This window comes from Hippoglossus stenolepis, chromosome 15 (genome assembly GCF_022539355.2).
Source record: "Hippoglossus stenolepis isolate QCI-W04-F060 chromosome 15, HSTE1.2, whole genome shotgun sequence".
In the NCBI taxonomy this organism is placed as follows: Eukaryota; Metazoa; Chordata; class Actinopteri; order Pleuronectiformes; family Pleuronectidae; genus Hippoglossus; species Hippoglossus stenolepis.
In genome coordinates, this window is record NC_061497.1 from 17,405,509 (window position 1) to 17,423,032 (window position 17,524).

General features: G+C 42.5%; 2 protein-coding genes across 5 annotated transcripts in view; one reads left to right on the plus strand and one right to left on the minus strand.

The window, feature by feature from the left end:
* The window catches only part of sh3pxd2b (SH3 and PX domains 2B), a 34,726-nt gene extending 31,365 nt beyond the window's left edge, over positions 1–3,361 (plus strand). For all 4 annotated transcript variants that reach the window (XM_035178058.2, XM_035178059.2, XM_035178060.2 and 1 more), the window contains one exon: positions 130–3,361. In XM_035178058.2, the coding sequence (XP_035033949.1) occupies positions 130–1,662 (1,533 nt within the window). In that variant the 3' untranslated portion in view covers positions 1,663–3,361. The remainder of the gene's footprint in view (positions 1–129) is intronic.
* Positions 3,362–4,235: 874 nt separating this feature from the next.
* Positions 4,236–17,524, minus strand: part of stk10 (serine/threonine kinase 10) — a 37,716-nt gene continuing 24,427 nt past the window's right edge. The window contains exons 8-20 of the mRNA XM_047343376.1: positions 15,629–15,763; positions 13,424–13,774; positions 12,857–13,300; positions 9,996–10,120; positions 8,765–8,888; positions 8,129–8,308; positions 7,918–8,010; positions 7,607–7,736; positions 7,354–7,478; positions 6,982–7,170; positions 6,771–6,896; positions 6,518–6,631; positions 4,236–6,153 (exon numbers count right to left, since the gene is read on the minus strand). Of these exons, the coding sequence (XP_047199332.1) occupies positions 6,013–6,153; positions 6,518–6,631; positions 6,771–6,896; positions 6,982–7,170; positions 7,354–7,478; positions 7,607–7,736; positions 7,918–8,010; positions 8,129–8,308; positions 8,765–8,888; positions 9,996–10,120; positions 12,857–13,300; positions 13,424–13,774; positions 15,629–15,763 (2,277 nt within the window). The 3' untranslated portion in view covers positions 4,236–6,012. The remainder of the gene's footprint in view (positions 6,154–6,517; positions 6,632–6,770; positions 6,897–6,981; positions 7,171–7,353; positions 7,479–7,606; positions 7,737–7,917; positions 8,011–8,128; positions 8,309–8,764; positions 8,889–9,995; positions 10,121–12,856; positions 13,301–13,423; positions 13,775–15,628; positions 15,764–17,524) is intronic.

Genomic DNA, 17,524 nt, shown 5'->3' on the forward strand with positions numbered 1-17,524 from the left:
GCACTGCTAATAACTGTATTTTAGAAGAAAGAATGAAAACAGATTTTATAGTGAAGCATTTGGCTTGAAAAAATTAATGAAGTAATGAATTTGGGAATTTAATCTGTTCTTTATTCATTTACCTACCAGGTGATTGAGAAGAATTCAAATGGTTGGTGGTACATCCAGATAGATGAAAAAGAGGGCTGGGCCCCTGCCAATTTTATCGACAAGTACAAGAAGACCAGCAATGCCCTGAGACCCAATTTCCTTGCCCCTCTGCCCAACGAGATGGAGAAGCTGAGGTTGGAAGATGGTGGTTGTTCAAATGCATCAGGCACAGATGACAGCTGGTCCAAGCCGTTACCAGATGAGCCACCCACTGCCCCCGAGTCCTGTGCCCGACCTAAACTCAGAGACTGGAAGCCCTGTCCCGCAAAGGTGGGCTCTGCCTTCCCCGGGCAGTTGCCTCCAGCCCCAGCTGCCCCTCCAGTCGAGGAGAAACCAGCTCTCCCACCTCGAAGGGAGTCCATTAACAAGAGCTTTGAATTGGAGGTAGCAGACAAACCAAGACCTGATCATTCCAAGCCTTTGCCCCCAAAACCCCCAGTCATGCCACTGGTACCGCCCAAGGCAGCCCCCTTCAAACTAGACAAACCACCAGAGATCAAGAAAGAAGATAAGAACAAAGTTCTTCACCTTCGGAACGAGATGGGTCTTGAATGTGGACACAAGATCTCCGCCAAAGAGGTGAAGAAGTTTAATCTGAAACCTGTGCCGAAACAGCCACCGAAACCCAAGCCTGAGGTGCAGGAGGAGAAACCAGAAGCACCTGGTCCGTCAGTGTTGACGAAGCCCAAACCTGTGCTCCGACCTAAACCTGTCCCAGCTGCCAAGCCAGATCCCCCAGCGGAGAACAAACTAGACATCACCAACCTGCGGAGCAAGCTGAGGCCGGCGAAACCTGCAGACTCGGGTTCTGCGTCGGCTGAGGCAAACCATCAGAACGACGCCTCAGCAGCAGTTAATAGTTCCCACCCCAGTTGCCCAACGAGCTCGCCACCCACTCATATCCCTTCTCTCAACAATACTAAGTATTGTGACGAGCCAAAGGTCCCCCCAAAACACGTTAATGGTCACAGCCACGAGAGCTCATCACCCCCTGCAAAACCATTAGTGCCTCCCCACAAGGAACCCCCTAATAGACCCCCCGCCATGGCTCCAAGAAGACCTCCTCCTCCAAAGAAGGGAGACCCATCCAGTCCAACTGAGCTCAAACCTCCAGCTGCTCTACCAGAAATCCAGGATATTCTCAAGGCCGGACTACCCCAACTCAGCAGGCCCCCTCCCCCTAAGCCCAAAGGGTTTGTCCCGGTGCCTGCAAACAAGGAGAAGGAGGAGTGCAAGGTTAATAAAATCCCAATTCCTCCCAAGCCCCAGTTGAAGAGCGAGAAGCCTGGTCCGCCCAAGGACAAGCTTCCACCTTTACTCAAGGAGCCCAGTAGGGATGAGCTGTATCTCGCTGTGGCGGACTTTGAAGGGGACGAACAAACAGCCAACTTCAAAGTGGGTACAGTGTTCGAGGTGCTGGAGAAAAACACCAGCGGCTGGTGGTTCTGTAAAAATGTCAAAGGAGAAGTCGAGGGCTGGATCCCCTCGAATTACCTGAGCAAGAAACCTTAGTGGGAACGTGCGCTCACAACCACCGCCATATGAATCAATAAATAAACTAAGGATTTCAATGAACAAATTATCACTATTTTGTAGTTAACTAGCATTTTTTTAATTTATAGGTACATTTTTTTTTTTTTACGTTTGTTATGTTTATTTTTTGCAAGGATGTTCTACCTAAACTGAACCAGCAATAACACATGCCCTCCTGGGTTTTGTGATGTTTACTTCTTTTAGTTATTAACTAAGTATTAAGTGAAATATTATCTGCTTTCATCGCCATGTGCTAGTTGCAGCCTGTGCCAGTCCCGCCATTAGAAAGGCTCGACGTTATAACAGCCACAGATGTATCTACGTCCTCCTACGATACGGTGCCTCGATATTATATGCAAAGTGCTTCAGTGCTTTATAAACTGTTTGTGACTGTACACATGGTCCTTGTGGGAATCGTCTTACTAAACATTAAAACTAAATCTAGATCACAGGAAACTGAACTAGACGTTCAAATCCAGCAGTAGACACAAAAAATTAAAAGTCGCTTAGACAAAGACTGCACATTAACTCATTAGAGGAGGACTGGGCTTTCAAGTGCTATTAGCAATTACTAAAAGTGTATTTGCCAAGTAGAAGTGCTGTTTGTTATAACAGAAACATGCATTTTAGTTTTTCTAATGTTTTTCTTCTTTGATGAATGTTGCAGTGACCTGTAACAAACGGGCACTTTCTCCAGTCACATGAGGTTTAGGGTTTGCACATGCTCCAGGAAGGAAACAAAAAAAAAATGCCACCGTGCATTTTATTCCTTTACTTTACTCGTCATTGTATTTGCCATATTATTTCATACTCATTGTAGCAAAAAAACGTCAACGTAAAGACGCGGCTCGAGCAACAGAACTGAGGTGGTGAAGGGAGAAGTGGGATTTTGACGAGCACATCTGCATCTCTGCACCAGATGTCTGACCGGGCGCGAGGAATTGGAAATCTACGGTGACTTGTGCAATGATTTACAGTATTTTAAGTGTACAGTCTGGATGTTTGGTGCTTGAATAACAGCAAAGAATGACCATTGTATAAAAATAATATTTTACATTAATGCTTGACTGGTCTCAAGCATGGTCAGCAAATTATTTTTTATTGTACAGTAATGAGTCGTGTCTGAACTGTTATTACTTTCCTTTGGGGGGTCCATCTCTTAGGTGTTTTGCTCTGTACTGATTGAGTTATGAGAAGGAAGGAAGATCCAGGAGAGACGTTGTTCGGTTGATTTATGGGATTTTTGAGATAAATGAAAAGTAGGGTCTGTTGAGAAAAGTATATGAAATCCACTCACTGATCATTTCACACAACCCCCTAAAAAAGGCCATATTTCAAAATAAAACAATTGTATGTTCATGGTTCTGGACGTAATCAGACAAAGCTACAAGCTGCAACACTGATTCTGTTCTGCTTCTAGTCGCTTTAATGTTAAACCACATGTCACCCATGTTTTATAAAGAAAATGACAGCACCAACGAGAGGAGACAAATTCAAATACACTTGAAATTGTATTGTTCTGGCATAATGTGTGTGAAGAAGGTACAGTACAGTGCAAAGCAAACGTGTGGTATGATGGTGTCAGTATTGTAATCTTATTTACTTTTTTGCAATGTATTTTTCATTACATTGAGTCTCCTTTTACTCGAGTCAATAAAAGTTTTTGATTTTTCAGCTACGCCGTCACACTGTGTCTCAATTGGTGTTTGAAAAAAATCACAAGGGTGTTTTGCTTTTTATTCATTGCTGAGTTAAAAGTAGTAAAAGCCCCAATATATACTGTTTCAATCACTTTTCATGATGAATCAATTCAGTGTCTTTATTAGATCAGGAAAACAAACCGAGTTTTGGTGGGTAACTGAAATGATATTACGTCTGTTTGTCTACAAGAAAAACCCCGGTCACCTTTATCCATTTAATCAGATGAGGACTCATAGAACTTGGGGGTATTTTAGCCTTGTTTTGCTCAGTGTTTTGGTTTTTCAGTTTGTGAACGCAGTTTTATTCTCACCACTCATCGACACAGCAGGGAGCTTTTCTCACAGACAAATGGACGTGTAAATGAGAAACTGTTTGCTAACTCATAGCTTTATCTAATAATGTCAGTGTCGTCTTTACAGCTGGACGTGATGGCTCCAAGTGGCTAAAAGACACAAAAACATTTTGTGGTGACTCACCTCTGATGGCAGCGCTTCAGCTTTGGTGTCATCAGTGTTGTTCATTGTATTCCCTGCACATTAGATTAGATATAACAATGAGAAAGTCACTGTAAGTACTACTTGAAACTTATTGTAATGTACAGATGATTGTTCTCTCACCTTTTCTTCATGGTCAGACTAGTATGTAACTTTCAGTTTGACCATATTGGAGATTTGGAGTCAACTTTATGAAAATGTAAAGGGAGCTTTGACCAGTCCACCAAATCTTTTGTTCTTTGAATTGGACACTGACTGAAAATCCAGATGTTCAGTTGAAAATAAATCATGTGTAGACGTCATCACATCATGTTGAAGACACAACCATAAAATAAAAGACCCTCAGCCACAACCCAGTAATTAGAAAATCTGCATTTATTTAGTTATTTACAACAGTGGTTCCTTCTGATACAGTTTCATTCACACTCACGACCCCTCCATACAAACAACGTCATGTAAACTGAGGCAGAGAGGAAGACCTAGATGGAGCCATTAAACATGACAGGAAGGAGAATTTGTACAACATCTTTAAATACTTCAGAGACAGTGTGCGAGAGGGAGCCAGAGAGAGAGAGAGAGAGCGACACTGAGCTGTACCTGATTACTGACCTGATCTGGTGTGAACCCGCAGGTCAAACTGCTCTAAAAATCACTTTCTCTCCCTAAGGAAACAAGTTTGTCAGCTGCAAACATTGAAGAAACATCGAGAGGCGTCTTACAGCAGCCTGCATTGTTGCACTCCCTTAAAAAAATACATGAAGAGTCACGTTCATCAAACGCAGATCATCACTTCAAAATGAGACCCCTGCTTTATAAGTCCCCCCCCCAAAAAAAACCCCCATAAAAGATACAATAATTTCAAGCAGTGTTGTTTTTTTCCTTTGCATGACTCTGATACATCTGTTTTTGGTTTAAACTCTTCACATTATTCTCCCTCTCAGTGCAAAAGAAGGCAAATTTAAGAAGAACTAAAAAAAACCCCTATAAAAGGTTAGCAAAGACATACATGTAATATTGCACTTTGGTTAGCAGGAAGTGCATTTACTGCACACGGTATAACAATTACACACTTAATACCTCTTTTTTTTTTATTTATTATTTAGCTTTAAATCCCCCGTTTAACATCCTTCAAAGAATATAACAGTATTTTTACTTTGGCTTCGTCAGTTCCCATCCAGTGTGACTGATTTTACAGTAAGAATACAACAGAAAAATAACAACTGTCACCACATCCAACACTATATGAAAATAAGAAGCAAGCCATTCCTTGTCTGTTAAAATCTCTTACCTAACTAATCATTTAAAAAGAAATTATAGATTTTTGGACTTAGGATACAGCCTCATCCCTACATGATTTAAACAATATAAAAAATTAGAACATCCTTCATACCATGGGTTTTGCTTAAAAGAAGAGTTTACAGTGATAAATCTGGATTTTTCTTAATCAGTAAAAATAAATACAAGCGCACTTTGGCAGCTATATGACATGCATCTGTCTGACACGCAGCTGAATAGGCCAAGACATGGAGAAATTCACAAAAAGGTCATTAACCAATTAACATTTGGGTGTTTTTCTGGTCATTTCTGGAAGACGACACCGATCATTTGGGGGTGAACAAAAAGTGCTTAGTTTCTGGCTCACCAGCTTTTCTAGAAACAAACATAAAGTAAATTCCCTCCTCAGGACAACAGACTACTATCAAACCAAACGATGAAGACCAATTAAAATCACTTTGGTGTCTTCAGCTCGTCCGAATCAGCAGTCACTGTATTGTGTAATCCAGATGTTTTACTGGTGAGTGGTAAAGGAAAATCAATCTGAAGCACGTTGTGGGTTTTTAGGTCAATTCAATGCTACAATGTCTTCAAAGAAAAATGTGTTAAAACATAAATATGAACTAAAACAATTGAGGGACCTGATGGAGGGGTAACTATGCTGCTATTACTGGCAAAGCTAAATAAAACTGAGGCAGCAGACAATTGTAAGGCCTGTGTGTGAGCGTGTGTGTGTGTGTGTGTGTGTGTGTGTGTGTGTGTGTGTGTGTGTGTGTGTGTGTGTGTGTGTGTGTGTGTGTGTGTGTGTGTGTGTGTGTGTGTGTGTGTGTGTGTGTGTGTGGTATCACAGCAGATGTTTCTATGTGGTAGAAGAGTCTTGGTAAGGCACAAACTTGGAGAGTTTATTGGGAGAGCTGGGGTTCGGACAGTCTGAACTCTCGCTCATCTTAAAGAACGCCTCCTGCTCCTTTTTCTTCATGGTCAGGTCTGTTTCAAGGGCCTGAGGGAGAAGACGGAAACCAAAACAGGTGTAAGATTTACGTAACCATGCTCACATAGAGGGAGGGGAAATGTATATATGCAGGTCGAATATTGATAAAACAAGTATGGGGAAAAAAATAGGACAAAATTACCTCCACCAGGGAATAATTCATAGAACTATTGTGCAATTTGGTGCGGATCCAAATAAAAATCTGGTTATAGCAGATTGAAATGTGGTAATAAATGTTGGAGCGGCTCGGGACAAAGGGGCAGATGTGACTTTATTTAACATTGCAAGATTTTTGGGTTGACGTACATTTACATTTAATCGAAAACATAAATGTGTAGATAACCTAATTGAAATCAGAAATCTGGAAACGCACCTTCTTCCTGGGCTTCAGATGATCCCTCCAGTCCTTCATCACCTGGTTGTGTTGCTCATCCAGATACTTGAGCCTCTGAGTCTCATTCTCCACCAGCAGGTGACATTTTTCATTCTGCAGCACAAAACAATCTTTTGTTAACGACAAGGCATTTGTTGGTGCTCGTTTATTGTGTCTCCACTGGAGAGATCTGCCTTGGAGATGACGGGGTTGTGACAGGATGATAAAGTCAAGTGTGTAACAGGTCAGTCACCTGCAGCTGCTTCAGCTCCCGGATGTTGCCTTCACACTGACCGATCCTCTCCCTCATCTGATTCTCGTGTTTCTGCTGCTGATGCAGCCTCTCGGCCTTCTGCCGCTTCTCCTCCTGCTGAGAGAACTACAGACACACAGAGGGGGTGAGTTAGCGAATTACCAACTTTCTGCTTAAACATGGAGAGACACAATTACCCAGAGCCAGTTACCTGTTTGATCTTCTCTCTGTCTTCCGAACTGCTTCCTGTCCAGTTGATGCGGAGGCTCTTCTTGAACATGGCCATGCGGGTCTTGGCTTCACCGCGCTGGATCTTGGGCATCCGGCTCTTTTCCTGCTGCTGCCGACCTTTCAGGATCTCAATCATCCGCTGATTGTAGCACTGCATATGCTCTTGCTCCTGCAGTGACGGGGGAAATAGATATAAATGAACCATATGTTGGAACGATAGCAGAACATTAAACGAAGTTGGAGAGGATCACTTCCTATGACTCCAGCCTGGATTTTGACCTGCGATCACATGATTGAGTAAATATGAAAAGCTCAGTGTTTGTTGGTGGAGATGTTCGATCCACTGGTTTACCTTTTCATGTTTCTTGAGCAGCTGGTGCCTCTGGAGGAAGTATTTATCTTTCAGCTGCTGCTTCAACAGCTGATGTCTCTCGTAGAGATTCTTCTCCTCCATGTCCCATACCGTAGCTTCGCGCTCTGATCAAAGTTATTGGAACATGATGTATCAATACTGTGCACATGTAAAGTCCCACTTCTCCAGATCAATGAGGAGCAACAGGACTTATCGTTGCGATCACGTTTTGTGTGACGAATGGAAACTGTACCTCTTATTAGGTTTTGCTTCTTGTTGAGACAATCCCTCTCTGTTTCTGCAATCTCTCTCTTGTTGTTGGAGATGATTTTCTTCAGCGTGGTGTCCAGGTAGTTCTTCTGCTGCGCCAAGAATTTCTCCTCCTAAAAACACCAGACGTGGAGGAAGGACGGAGACGATTAGTAGCCGGACATTTCATCCATAAGAGGAAAAGATGTATACATTATGAAATGGGTTCCCAAAAAGCAGAATGCAACGGGTTTAGCGGTTTTAAATGTTTGAGGTTTGGTAAACATGAAAACACCATGAGCCCAAACTACTCACCTCTTTAATCTTCATTTCCTGGAAGGAGTTCATCTTCTGTTTCATGGAGTCTTTACGCTGATTTCTGGGCAACTTATCAACAGCCTGTTTTACCTAAAGAAGCCGCAGTTGAGCCGTATTCAGTGACAATGACACATGAGTATGTTTGGAAGCAAAAACACTCATGTTGTGATTTGACAGTTAAAAAGATTCCTCATATTTTCAAACGTACCTCCTTCTTCTTGTGTCTGATGTAATCCTGAAACTTGTCGTAGTCCCGCTCCTGCACTGATTTGATGCGTTTGGTCTCGTCTTTGAGTTTGACGCTGTGGTCGGCCTCCATCTTCTCAATGGTCTGCTTCTGATTCTTCTCCAGGTTCTCCAGCTCCAGGTCATAGTGCTTCTTCTTGGCCTGGGATGAGAACCAATGAGAGACAAGCACACTCGAAGTTATGATACGAAACACTGTCGGGCTGTTTTATTTAAGTGTAAACTACTTTCATGAGGGAAAAAGAACTTAGGCAATGTGTGTCAGAAAAGGAAAACGCACATTATTTCAACACAGTGTTCAGCATATCACCCCCTTTGAATAAAGAATAAAAAACAAAATACACTCTAATAAAGTAAAAGCAACACAAGCAACAACACAATTTATACTAGAAAATCTTCACTATGGTAGGATTTTTTTAGAGCTATTGCATTGGATGACATATTATATTATGTACACACAGGTATACACACATATGGTGTAGCTAATAAAGTAGCAGGTGTGTGTGTGTGTGTGTGTGTGTGTGTGTGTGTGTGTGTGTGTGTGTGTGTGTGTGTGTGTGTGTGTGTGTGTGTGTGTGTGTGTGTGAGAGAGACTCACATTCATCTCCTGGTCAAATCGTCTCGTCATCTGTTCTTTCTGTGTTTCCAGTTTGCCGGTTAGAACCGACTGAGCTCTGTGCTCCTCCTTCTGCAGCAACCGCAGCTCCCGCAGCTCCTGACGTCTGAACGCACAAACACACACCATCAGTATTTTTCAACATGTACACAACTTGAGTTCATAAGTTATCAGTGCTGTTATTAAAAAGTCCAACTGAAAATCACAATTAGTTCTTATCTGAAGAAAAACTGATAATTTGAAATGCAGCAAAAATGTTATTCAGACAAAACCAATATTGAGCTGTTGACAGTTTTGGAATTTAATATGAAATTGACATTTTCAGCTTAGTTTGTGTTTGAGGTACTAGCCTGCAATTAGGCAATATTAAAGAAGTTTTTCGTGTGTGTTTTATTTGAAGCGAAGGAACCATATAAAATATTACAGATAGATATTATATTGCATATGATAGATAATATATTACAGATATGAAAGTTGACCAAAACATGTATTTCAATCTGTCTGGCCCTTAATGGAGTAATGAAGTGAAAAGACAGTGAGATAATATATATTTATATGACATATAAAACCTGTATTTGTCTTGTTGGAATACTGATTTTCTGAGAAATCCCAAATTATGTTGTTTTTTGACTGTCGTTCATGTAATGTCATATCTTCACCACTAGATGGCAGGAGTAATGCATCCGGAACTCAAAGGCAGGGCAGTGGGTTTGTCACAACTGTACAAATTAAAGAGTATTTAGAAATACTTGTAACAACAAAATAAAAGTGTATTGATCAACTTCAACAACATCTGGATAGTTAAAGAAACAAATAGTCAGAGACACGTTTCTTCCCCTTTCAGAACATTACCTAAATAAGTCTTTTTCCACTTGGATTGTTAGTTTACTTTAATCCCAAAAGGGATTAAGCCCAAAAGAGCAGGATGCCTTAAATAGCAGGTTCCATCTACATCACTGTAGATGGAACCTACCACTTATCAGTGTGTGGATTTCAGTCACAGTCATGAACAGACCCCTGAGATCACAGCCGCTCATTTACAGGGAATGAAAACAGATGAATATTTCCAAGAAGAAGAAAAAAGGACACGAGGACAAGAGGTGGGGACGCAGATAAATGTGACTCGTCTTATCTGGATGGTGAATAGATCAGTGTTTGTACAGTGTGTGCATGTGTGTGCGTGTGTGTGTTCTGTAGAGAGTCATCCGCATACCTCAGGAATCTCATCTCCTCATCTTTCTTCTCATCGTCCCTGATGATCTTCGAGGTGGTAACGCTCACCTCCACGCCGTCAATAACAAACCTCCTGGTTCGCTTCAGAGTCTTACTCGAATAGTCCTGGAAAACAGATAAAGGGATTATGGTTCGGTCAGATTAAGACGAGGCAAATCTTTGAATACACTCTTCTGTGTATTTGATTGGTACCTCAGAAACTCTATTTGTAGTAAATTGATTTAGAGACATGTTGGGGGAATATGAACATGACACTCATTGTGTCACAAAGAATTCCCACAATTATCTATTTAACGTAGACCAAGTGAGCTTTGCACTTTAAAAGCGTTTAAAAGGTAAATTAAAAGGGAACCATAATGAAACGTCCCGTTACCTTGAATAAAACTAACATAGGTTGTATTTAGACACTTTAATGTTAAATTGAATGGTACTATGTTTAATCAAAAAGAGGTTGAATCAGCAGAATCAGATACATCATCTTTGGATTTGTGTGAGTTTTTGATTCCCAATGTTTTCTGTTGTTTTGTTGTAACCTGGTGAAAAACAGTGGCAGTTGTGTGTGTGTTGTGTTGTGTTGTGTTGTGTTCACGGAGGCGTAACTATTCCTGTCGATCTGGTTCTACTGTCATAAGCAGTGAGATGTTCCATCTGTCAGTGCACTGGGGAGGGCCATGCAGGAATTCCCTGTTTTAACAACAACACAACCTCTTCTATGAAGTATGACACAACCTGACCTTACTTTTAAAATGTATTTAACTCTTTACAAACTTTTTTGTTACCGCCACTGAAATATTGAGATCCAGGTTTTTAAAACAAACACGAGCTGTGTTCTTTCAGCTAGAGGGGGGGGGGGGCAGGACTTTTTACTTTGCTCCCAGATAAGAGTTGAACAAAGTCCATGTATTTGAGCAGGTATGAGAAAGACAGGCCACAGGCACAGGCCAATCAAGTAGTATGTCATACTAATATGTGAGTTATGATATTAATGTTTAGATATGAGTCATAGTATAACCTGACATCTCCACGGTCTGCTATCTAACTCACAATATTTACAAGACGGATATGGCAGGGTTTGCTCAGTAAACACTGGGTAGGTCCTCCCCTGGATGTTGTCATTTCCTGGTTTATAAATAGTTTATATAAGAGGGAGAGGAGAGGGAGAGGTAGAGGAGAAGACACGAGACGAGAGGAGAGGTTTGAAGACGAGGAGAGGTAGAGGACGAGGAGAGGACAAGGAGATTTAGAGGACGAGGAGAGTTAGAGGACAAGGAGAGGAAGAAAAAAGGTAGAGGACGAGGAGAGGAAGAGAAGAGGTAAAGGACGAGGACGAGGACAGGAGAGGTAGAGGTAGAGGACGAGGGGAGGACGAGGAGAGGACGAGGAGAGGAGAGGAAGAGGAGGCTTGTCCTGATTTGCTGATTTACATAACTGACACATTTACTAAAGCAGGAAATACACATGCTTGTTGTTGGGGCGAGTTCATGTGTGCAGGTTGTTGCTATAATGAAAATATCCCACACACACACACACACACACACTTTCTCCTATACACAAAGATGAATTCATGAGCAAATGCAAACACTAACGCTCTAACTCATACACACTTGTGCAGTGCAGAAACACTAATGCAACACAAAGCAGCAGACACCCGTCCTCCCATCCTGAGACAAAAGATTCACCCTCAGACTGCCGAACAATGTGTTCTGGGAAAAAAAAGTGAACATGCCCCAAAACAGACACGACTCCGTGCACAGTCAATAAGAGTTCAATCGTGGTCAGTCCATAAGCATCCAGAAGCAGCCGAGTGACAATGAGCTGCACAGAAACTTCCATTCACAGGGATGAATACTGAGCTGTGTGCACACAAAGGGCTCTGTTGGTGCTGCTGAATGGAAAATGTTGCATATTTTGCTCGGTATCCAATGATGAAACGGTTTCTGTCTCCTCCAGCTTCCTCACATCTTTGCCTCAGCAGGATTTTAAAAAGGCACACATTTGTTGAATTGTGATAAATTGTCGTCAGTGGCAAGAAAGATCCTTGATACTTGTTAGAATAAATTCAGATTCACCACATACCCTAAGCACATAATGCAACTTTAGTTGTGAGACTAATGAAAGACAGGCGCTGGTCTGTTGCAGATGGTGAACACCCACACCCCAAAACACAACACAATGCACTTTCAGTTCCTCTGTGGGTGCAAACAAATACTTTTTCCAGGGTGGAGTTTTCCTGCAGAGGCTGAGAGCAGTTCTCATTACTTCTTCGACACTTCAATACCGCCCTGACCCCTTTTCTCCAGAAAAACATGATCTACTGAAACACCTGCATGTGTGTGAACGAGGGACACGTCTTCTCTGTGTCAAACCAGTATGTAAAAAGACATTTTCACCGTTACCTCCGTTTTCACCCCTGTCTGTTTGTTGTTCTGTTGATGTGTTTGATAGTGAGCAGGATTACACAATACAACTGGATTCATTTCTACGAAAACTTGGTGGAAGGATGTCGTACGGGTCAGGAAAGAACCAGCTAGATCTTCATGCAGATACAGACCAGAGGGACAGCTCTACAACTTTTCTTTAACTTTGTTTTTAACATTTTCCCTGCATGGACCTTGATAATTTTTTTTTTAATCTGGCATATTTAGGGAACCGATATCTTTGAGTGTGGTGCAGCTTGATTCAATGTAAGGGGACTGTTGGGCTTGGGGGAGGTATGCACTAATAATAATAATACTAATAATAATAATACTATTGGATAGATCAGGCTGTTTATTGTGTACTCGGTGCAAAAGTGTCACCCACGTGTTCCTACAAGCAGAGAGAGGTTTGCTTCTGACTCACCCTGGCAGACATTGAGATGTTCTCCTTGTGGATCGACAAGTCCATGCTCTCGGACCCCTGGCTGCCCGAGTAAGAGAACCGTTTGTTGATGATCCCTCCGTTGATATAAGGCGAGATGGGCTCACCGTTTCCTCCTATCGACATCCGCTCTGGCGTATCGTTGGTGAGGCTGTCGTTTGGCCCGGAGCCGGAAACAGGGAGTGGCGTGGGAGCAGAGGAAGGTGCTGGAGAAGGTGCAGGAGCGACAACGGGGCTCGGGCTCCGTGCTGTTGTTTCTGTGGTTGTTTCTCCGTTGGCGATAAGAACATCGCTCTTATCCTCAGTCACCAGGATTGTGGGCTTCTCTGGGTCTGGTGAGTCTATGATGATGTCGACCTGCTCGTCAGAGGCTTCGGTTTCGGAGAGAGATGGCGGCTGCTCCGTCTCTGGGGTCTCGACAGCAACCTTTAAGAAATATTTTTGCACAAATATTATAACATATTTGGACACAGGACAGTCATAACTCTATGACCCAGAAGAAACATCAGTGTGTACAGCAACGGAAAAAAGCGTAAAACTTCAATGCACCTTTTCCTCCTCTGACGTTGGGGTACTCTTTCCATCCTCAATGCCCGAGTCCGAGCTGGAGGTTTTGGTCGAGGCCTCGCTCTCGGATTTTTCGGACTCAAGCAGGACGTCGTCGCCCAGTTTGTCACCCAGCTCCTCCGCATCTTTTGGGGGGAGATTTTGCCGCGGCAGGGGCACAGGGACCATCATGACGGAGCCCGGCTGCTCCTGTGTCGGTGTGTCTGGCTCAGCCCCCTTCCGGGGTAAAGGCATTGGTGTGGTTGGGGAGGGCGTGGTGGGGCTCGGGGTGTCCGTAGACTGGTCCCCTTCCAAACTGGTCTGACTGGTCTGAGATGGCTCCTTACCTGGACACTGCAGGGACAAGGAGGTGTGAGAAGAGAAGTGTCGTTATGCACCATGGGAAGAATCATTTGATGTTTGAAGGCTTTTAAGTCGTAGGTTTTCTTCTAAATGTTAATGTTTCCAACCTTTGGTTTTTAGCCCAAATGGATTAGGTCCTCCACCCTCACTGCAGTAAGCTTAACCTTTACCTTGGTAGGAATGCAGTCAAACCTGCTTTATACTGCTGCTTCTCACTGTGGCCGAGATATACTTACTAAAGATAAGATGGATAATAACAATAATAACAGAGGTCAAAGGCCTGTGTAAATCATGGCTGACAACCAGGAAGGACAGAGAGGTGAGTGCTTTTCAAAATAAAGCCCATTCTTATTCGTTTGTGTTCAAAAGTACATTTTTAAATATGTATTTCCTTTTTGGGGCATTTCACCAGCTATGGACCAGGTCGGAAACCGAACCCACGGCCACTGCATGAGAACTCAAACCTCTGTAAACCTCCATTTAATTAACTTTTGTTTCTGTAGGGTTGATCAAGTTAGATTTAAGACATTTTTTAATACCTCAAAGAAAGCAGTTTACTACCTGTCAAACAAAGGCAACTGCGTAAGGCCTGACAGCATATTACAAACACTGGAATGTCTGTCTTTTGTTTGCGTCACATTCTAGAGGCAGACTAAAAATAAATGAAAAATCTCATAAAAATCTAATATAAACACCACTGAGGATGTTATTTTTACGATTGCATGCACAGCTATCTGTCCCACAGAGAGATTTCTGCAACCACTCCCACTCGAGGTAAAACATTTGACATCTTTATGATCAGGTGCAGCAAACATTTCTGTCTGGCTCTGGAGGATCTACAGGAAGAGATTAAGTGGTAACTGCTTGGCCGACGTTCAGGGCTTTGTGATTGTGTCAAAATGTTGCTTTACGCCGCCCACAAAAGTGGCAGTATATTAAACTTTAATTCAAACTAAAAGGTCAACAATGCTCATTCACCAAGACGTCTAAAACAGGAAGTGCCAAAATACCACGGCACTTACCGCATCGCCATGTTTCAAACGTCCCCCGTCACTGCACTGGGAGCTACGTTATTCATCTCAATCAATTCAGTGGCCATTATGACTAAGTGTTGACATTCGGGGAGGAAGAGAAAAAAACACATCCATGCTCAGCACGTGATCAACACATCTGTCTCGTTACAGCTTCCTGTCAAGCAGGAGTATATCTAGGATCCTCGACACTTGAGGGACTCTGCTACAGGAAACCCTCTGTTTTTCATCGAAGGGTCAGCGTATGGCGGCAGAACAATGCGCGACCTTAAATAATTCATTTCCATCAGGGGTTGCGATGTCATGGCGTTTCTATGCAGCCGCGGTGTCAGACTCTGCACTTATATTTAACCACGTGTGGGTGTGGGTGAATGCCAGTGTTCCGGTTTCTGTTCCTTTGTTTGTGCTCCCTCACACCACTTTCTAATTTTATGCCCTCTGAGGATTTGTAGAGCCGACCCTCAATCCGTTGGGCTCTTTGGGGCACGTCCAGGTAAGTGCATGCTTTTGTGTGATTATGTGCAGGAGTTCCAACTTAATTATATTGTCTGGTGACATAAAAAAAGGCCCTTTTTAACTTGTCTGTTTGAGCTTTGGACCACACAGTCAGAAGAAGAAAGGGCTCAGAATAACGACGCATCTTCCCTTTAAATCAAACCCACACTTCTGACCCTGCAGCTCGAAGCCACCAGACCTTTCAGAGAAGCTGCTGGGACTGAACATGGGCGTGGCCTATTCTCCTTTTAGAAAACAAACAATGATGGAGACGAAAATGAAGGGGCAGAAATGAAAGGGGAAAAAAAAGGTTCAGTACCACTGTGAGCTCCATGGCGTCGTCCTCCTCTCCTTCCTCTCTATTGTCCTCTATTTCCTCCATGACCTCGGCCTTGGCCTCGGCCACCAGTTCCCGCAGAGGACGGTTGGACGTCACCGATTTCACAAACGGATGCTGTGGACACAAGGGACAGAAGAGACGGGCGGTGAGGCTAATTATCAATCGAATCAAAAGCTTAAATTGAATGATGCAAAATACAAAATAAAACTAGAAAAACATCATGTCTTGGCATTAAGGCAATAACATCTGATACATGTTGATGCCTTTTGGATTTCTGTCATTATCTTATTATATTTTTTATATTTTTATTCTCTTGTCTATCTCATTCAGACTTGCGTTTTATCTCTTCTTCAATAAGATGCAACAATAAGTCTAAACGATTAAAATAAGACATCTATGAGATGTGAAAGCCTTCAGTAAACTGTTCAAAATCTGTGTAATTTGAAAACAAATTAAATAAAAAAAATTTAAAGTAAAAAATACATGTATGGGAATGAATAAAATTCGGATGAAAATTAAATATTACAATAGTTCCGCAACAGAGCAGTAAGCGACAAGCACAAGAGACAGGAAGGCTACAGGAGACTTTCACTGCAGGAGAAACTCTACTCTATCCGCCACCAGCTGATTCCTGGACAGCTACAACAATAGCAGTTTTCCAATGCAGCTCCACCTATTAATGACACGCCAACTAAACAACAGCATAATATCCCCCCCCCCCCAAAAGAAAAACATCTCAAGTCCCACAATGTCTAAAGAGAAATTGAGTATTTTGCCACTGCAGAGCCAACAAGGCAATAATAAGTTGAGTGCACGGAGAATAAAAAGCCAAATTAAAAGTTGAGTGCAGCCGGGACAAAAGACTGGTCATCAATTATTCAGATGCTTTGCACTCCTGTGTAAGATAATTGGAACAGCTGACAAGCGGAAAAGGCAACAAGTGGTGCTGGACCACGAAGTGTGTGTGTGTGTGTGTGTGTGTGTGTGTGTGTGTGTGTGTGTGTGTGTGTGTGTGTGTGTGTGTGTGTGTGTGTGTGTGTGTGTGTGTGTGTGTGTGTGTGTGTGTGTGTGTGTGTGTGTGTGTGTGTGTGTGTGTGTGTGTGCTTGATGAGTGTTTGTGTGCTGGGTCTTGTCCCCTGCATTAGTGCGCAGCTTTTAACTTCTCCAGTGACAAACAACAGTCAGCTATTGTCTAATGAGTGAGGTTGTGTAATTTCTCGGAGCCATCTCAGCATTTATTACACGGCAGTGGAAAGGTTTGCATGACATTGTCGAAGATATTATATTTAAATACTATATACACATGCAATTGCTTATGGCAGAAGTCCAATTGAAATTAAAAATGCAAATGTTTATGTCTACATTGGGAATCAATGGAGAGAGTGAGCAAGATCCAATGCAAATGATCTTCATTTTGTATTTATGTTACTTGTAAATGAAAATGCTGCCACTCAAGCTACTCCTCAATTCAACTATCAAACATATGCATGAAATACTTCTGCAATTAAGTGTGTTTCATTCTAAGGAAGTGAGGAGATGTCTTGCAGAGCAGAGAGCAGCAAGAACACGAGTGCACAGGAAGCATCATGGGATTGGAATTTAAAGAACACAAATTCAGCAACTGATGCAGGAGACAGCCACACTGGTTAATTTGTGACATTCTTAGCGGTTAGCTGAAATGATCGAGATGCCGCAGCCACGCTTCCATTTTCTGAGTAAGCACCAACAGGCGGAGGGAGCTGGCATCAGACTGTTAAACCTGAAGAGGCTCAGAGTGACTTGAGGAAATGCATCTTGTGTAATGCTCCAATAATACTTGACATATTTCCTCCTAATCTGTGACATCTGGAGGAGGGTGTGTGCGCAGAGCGGGTG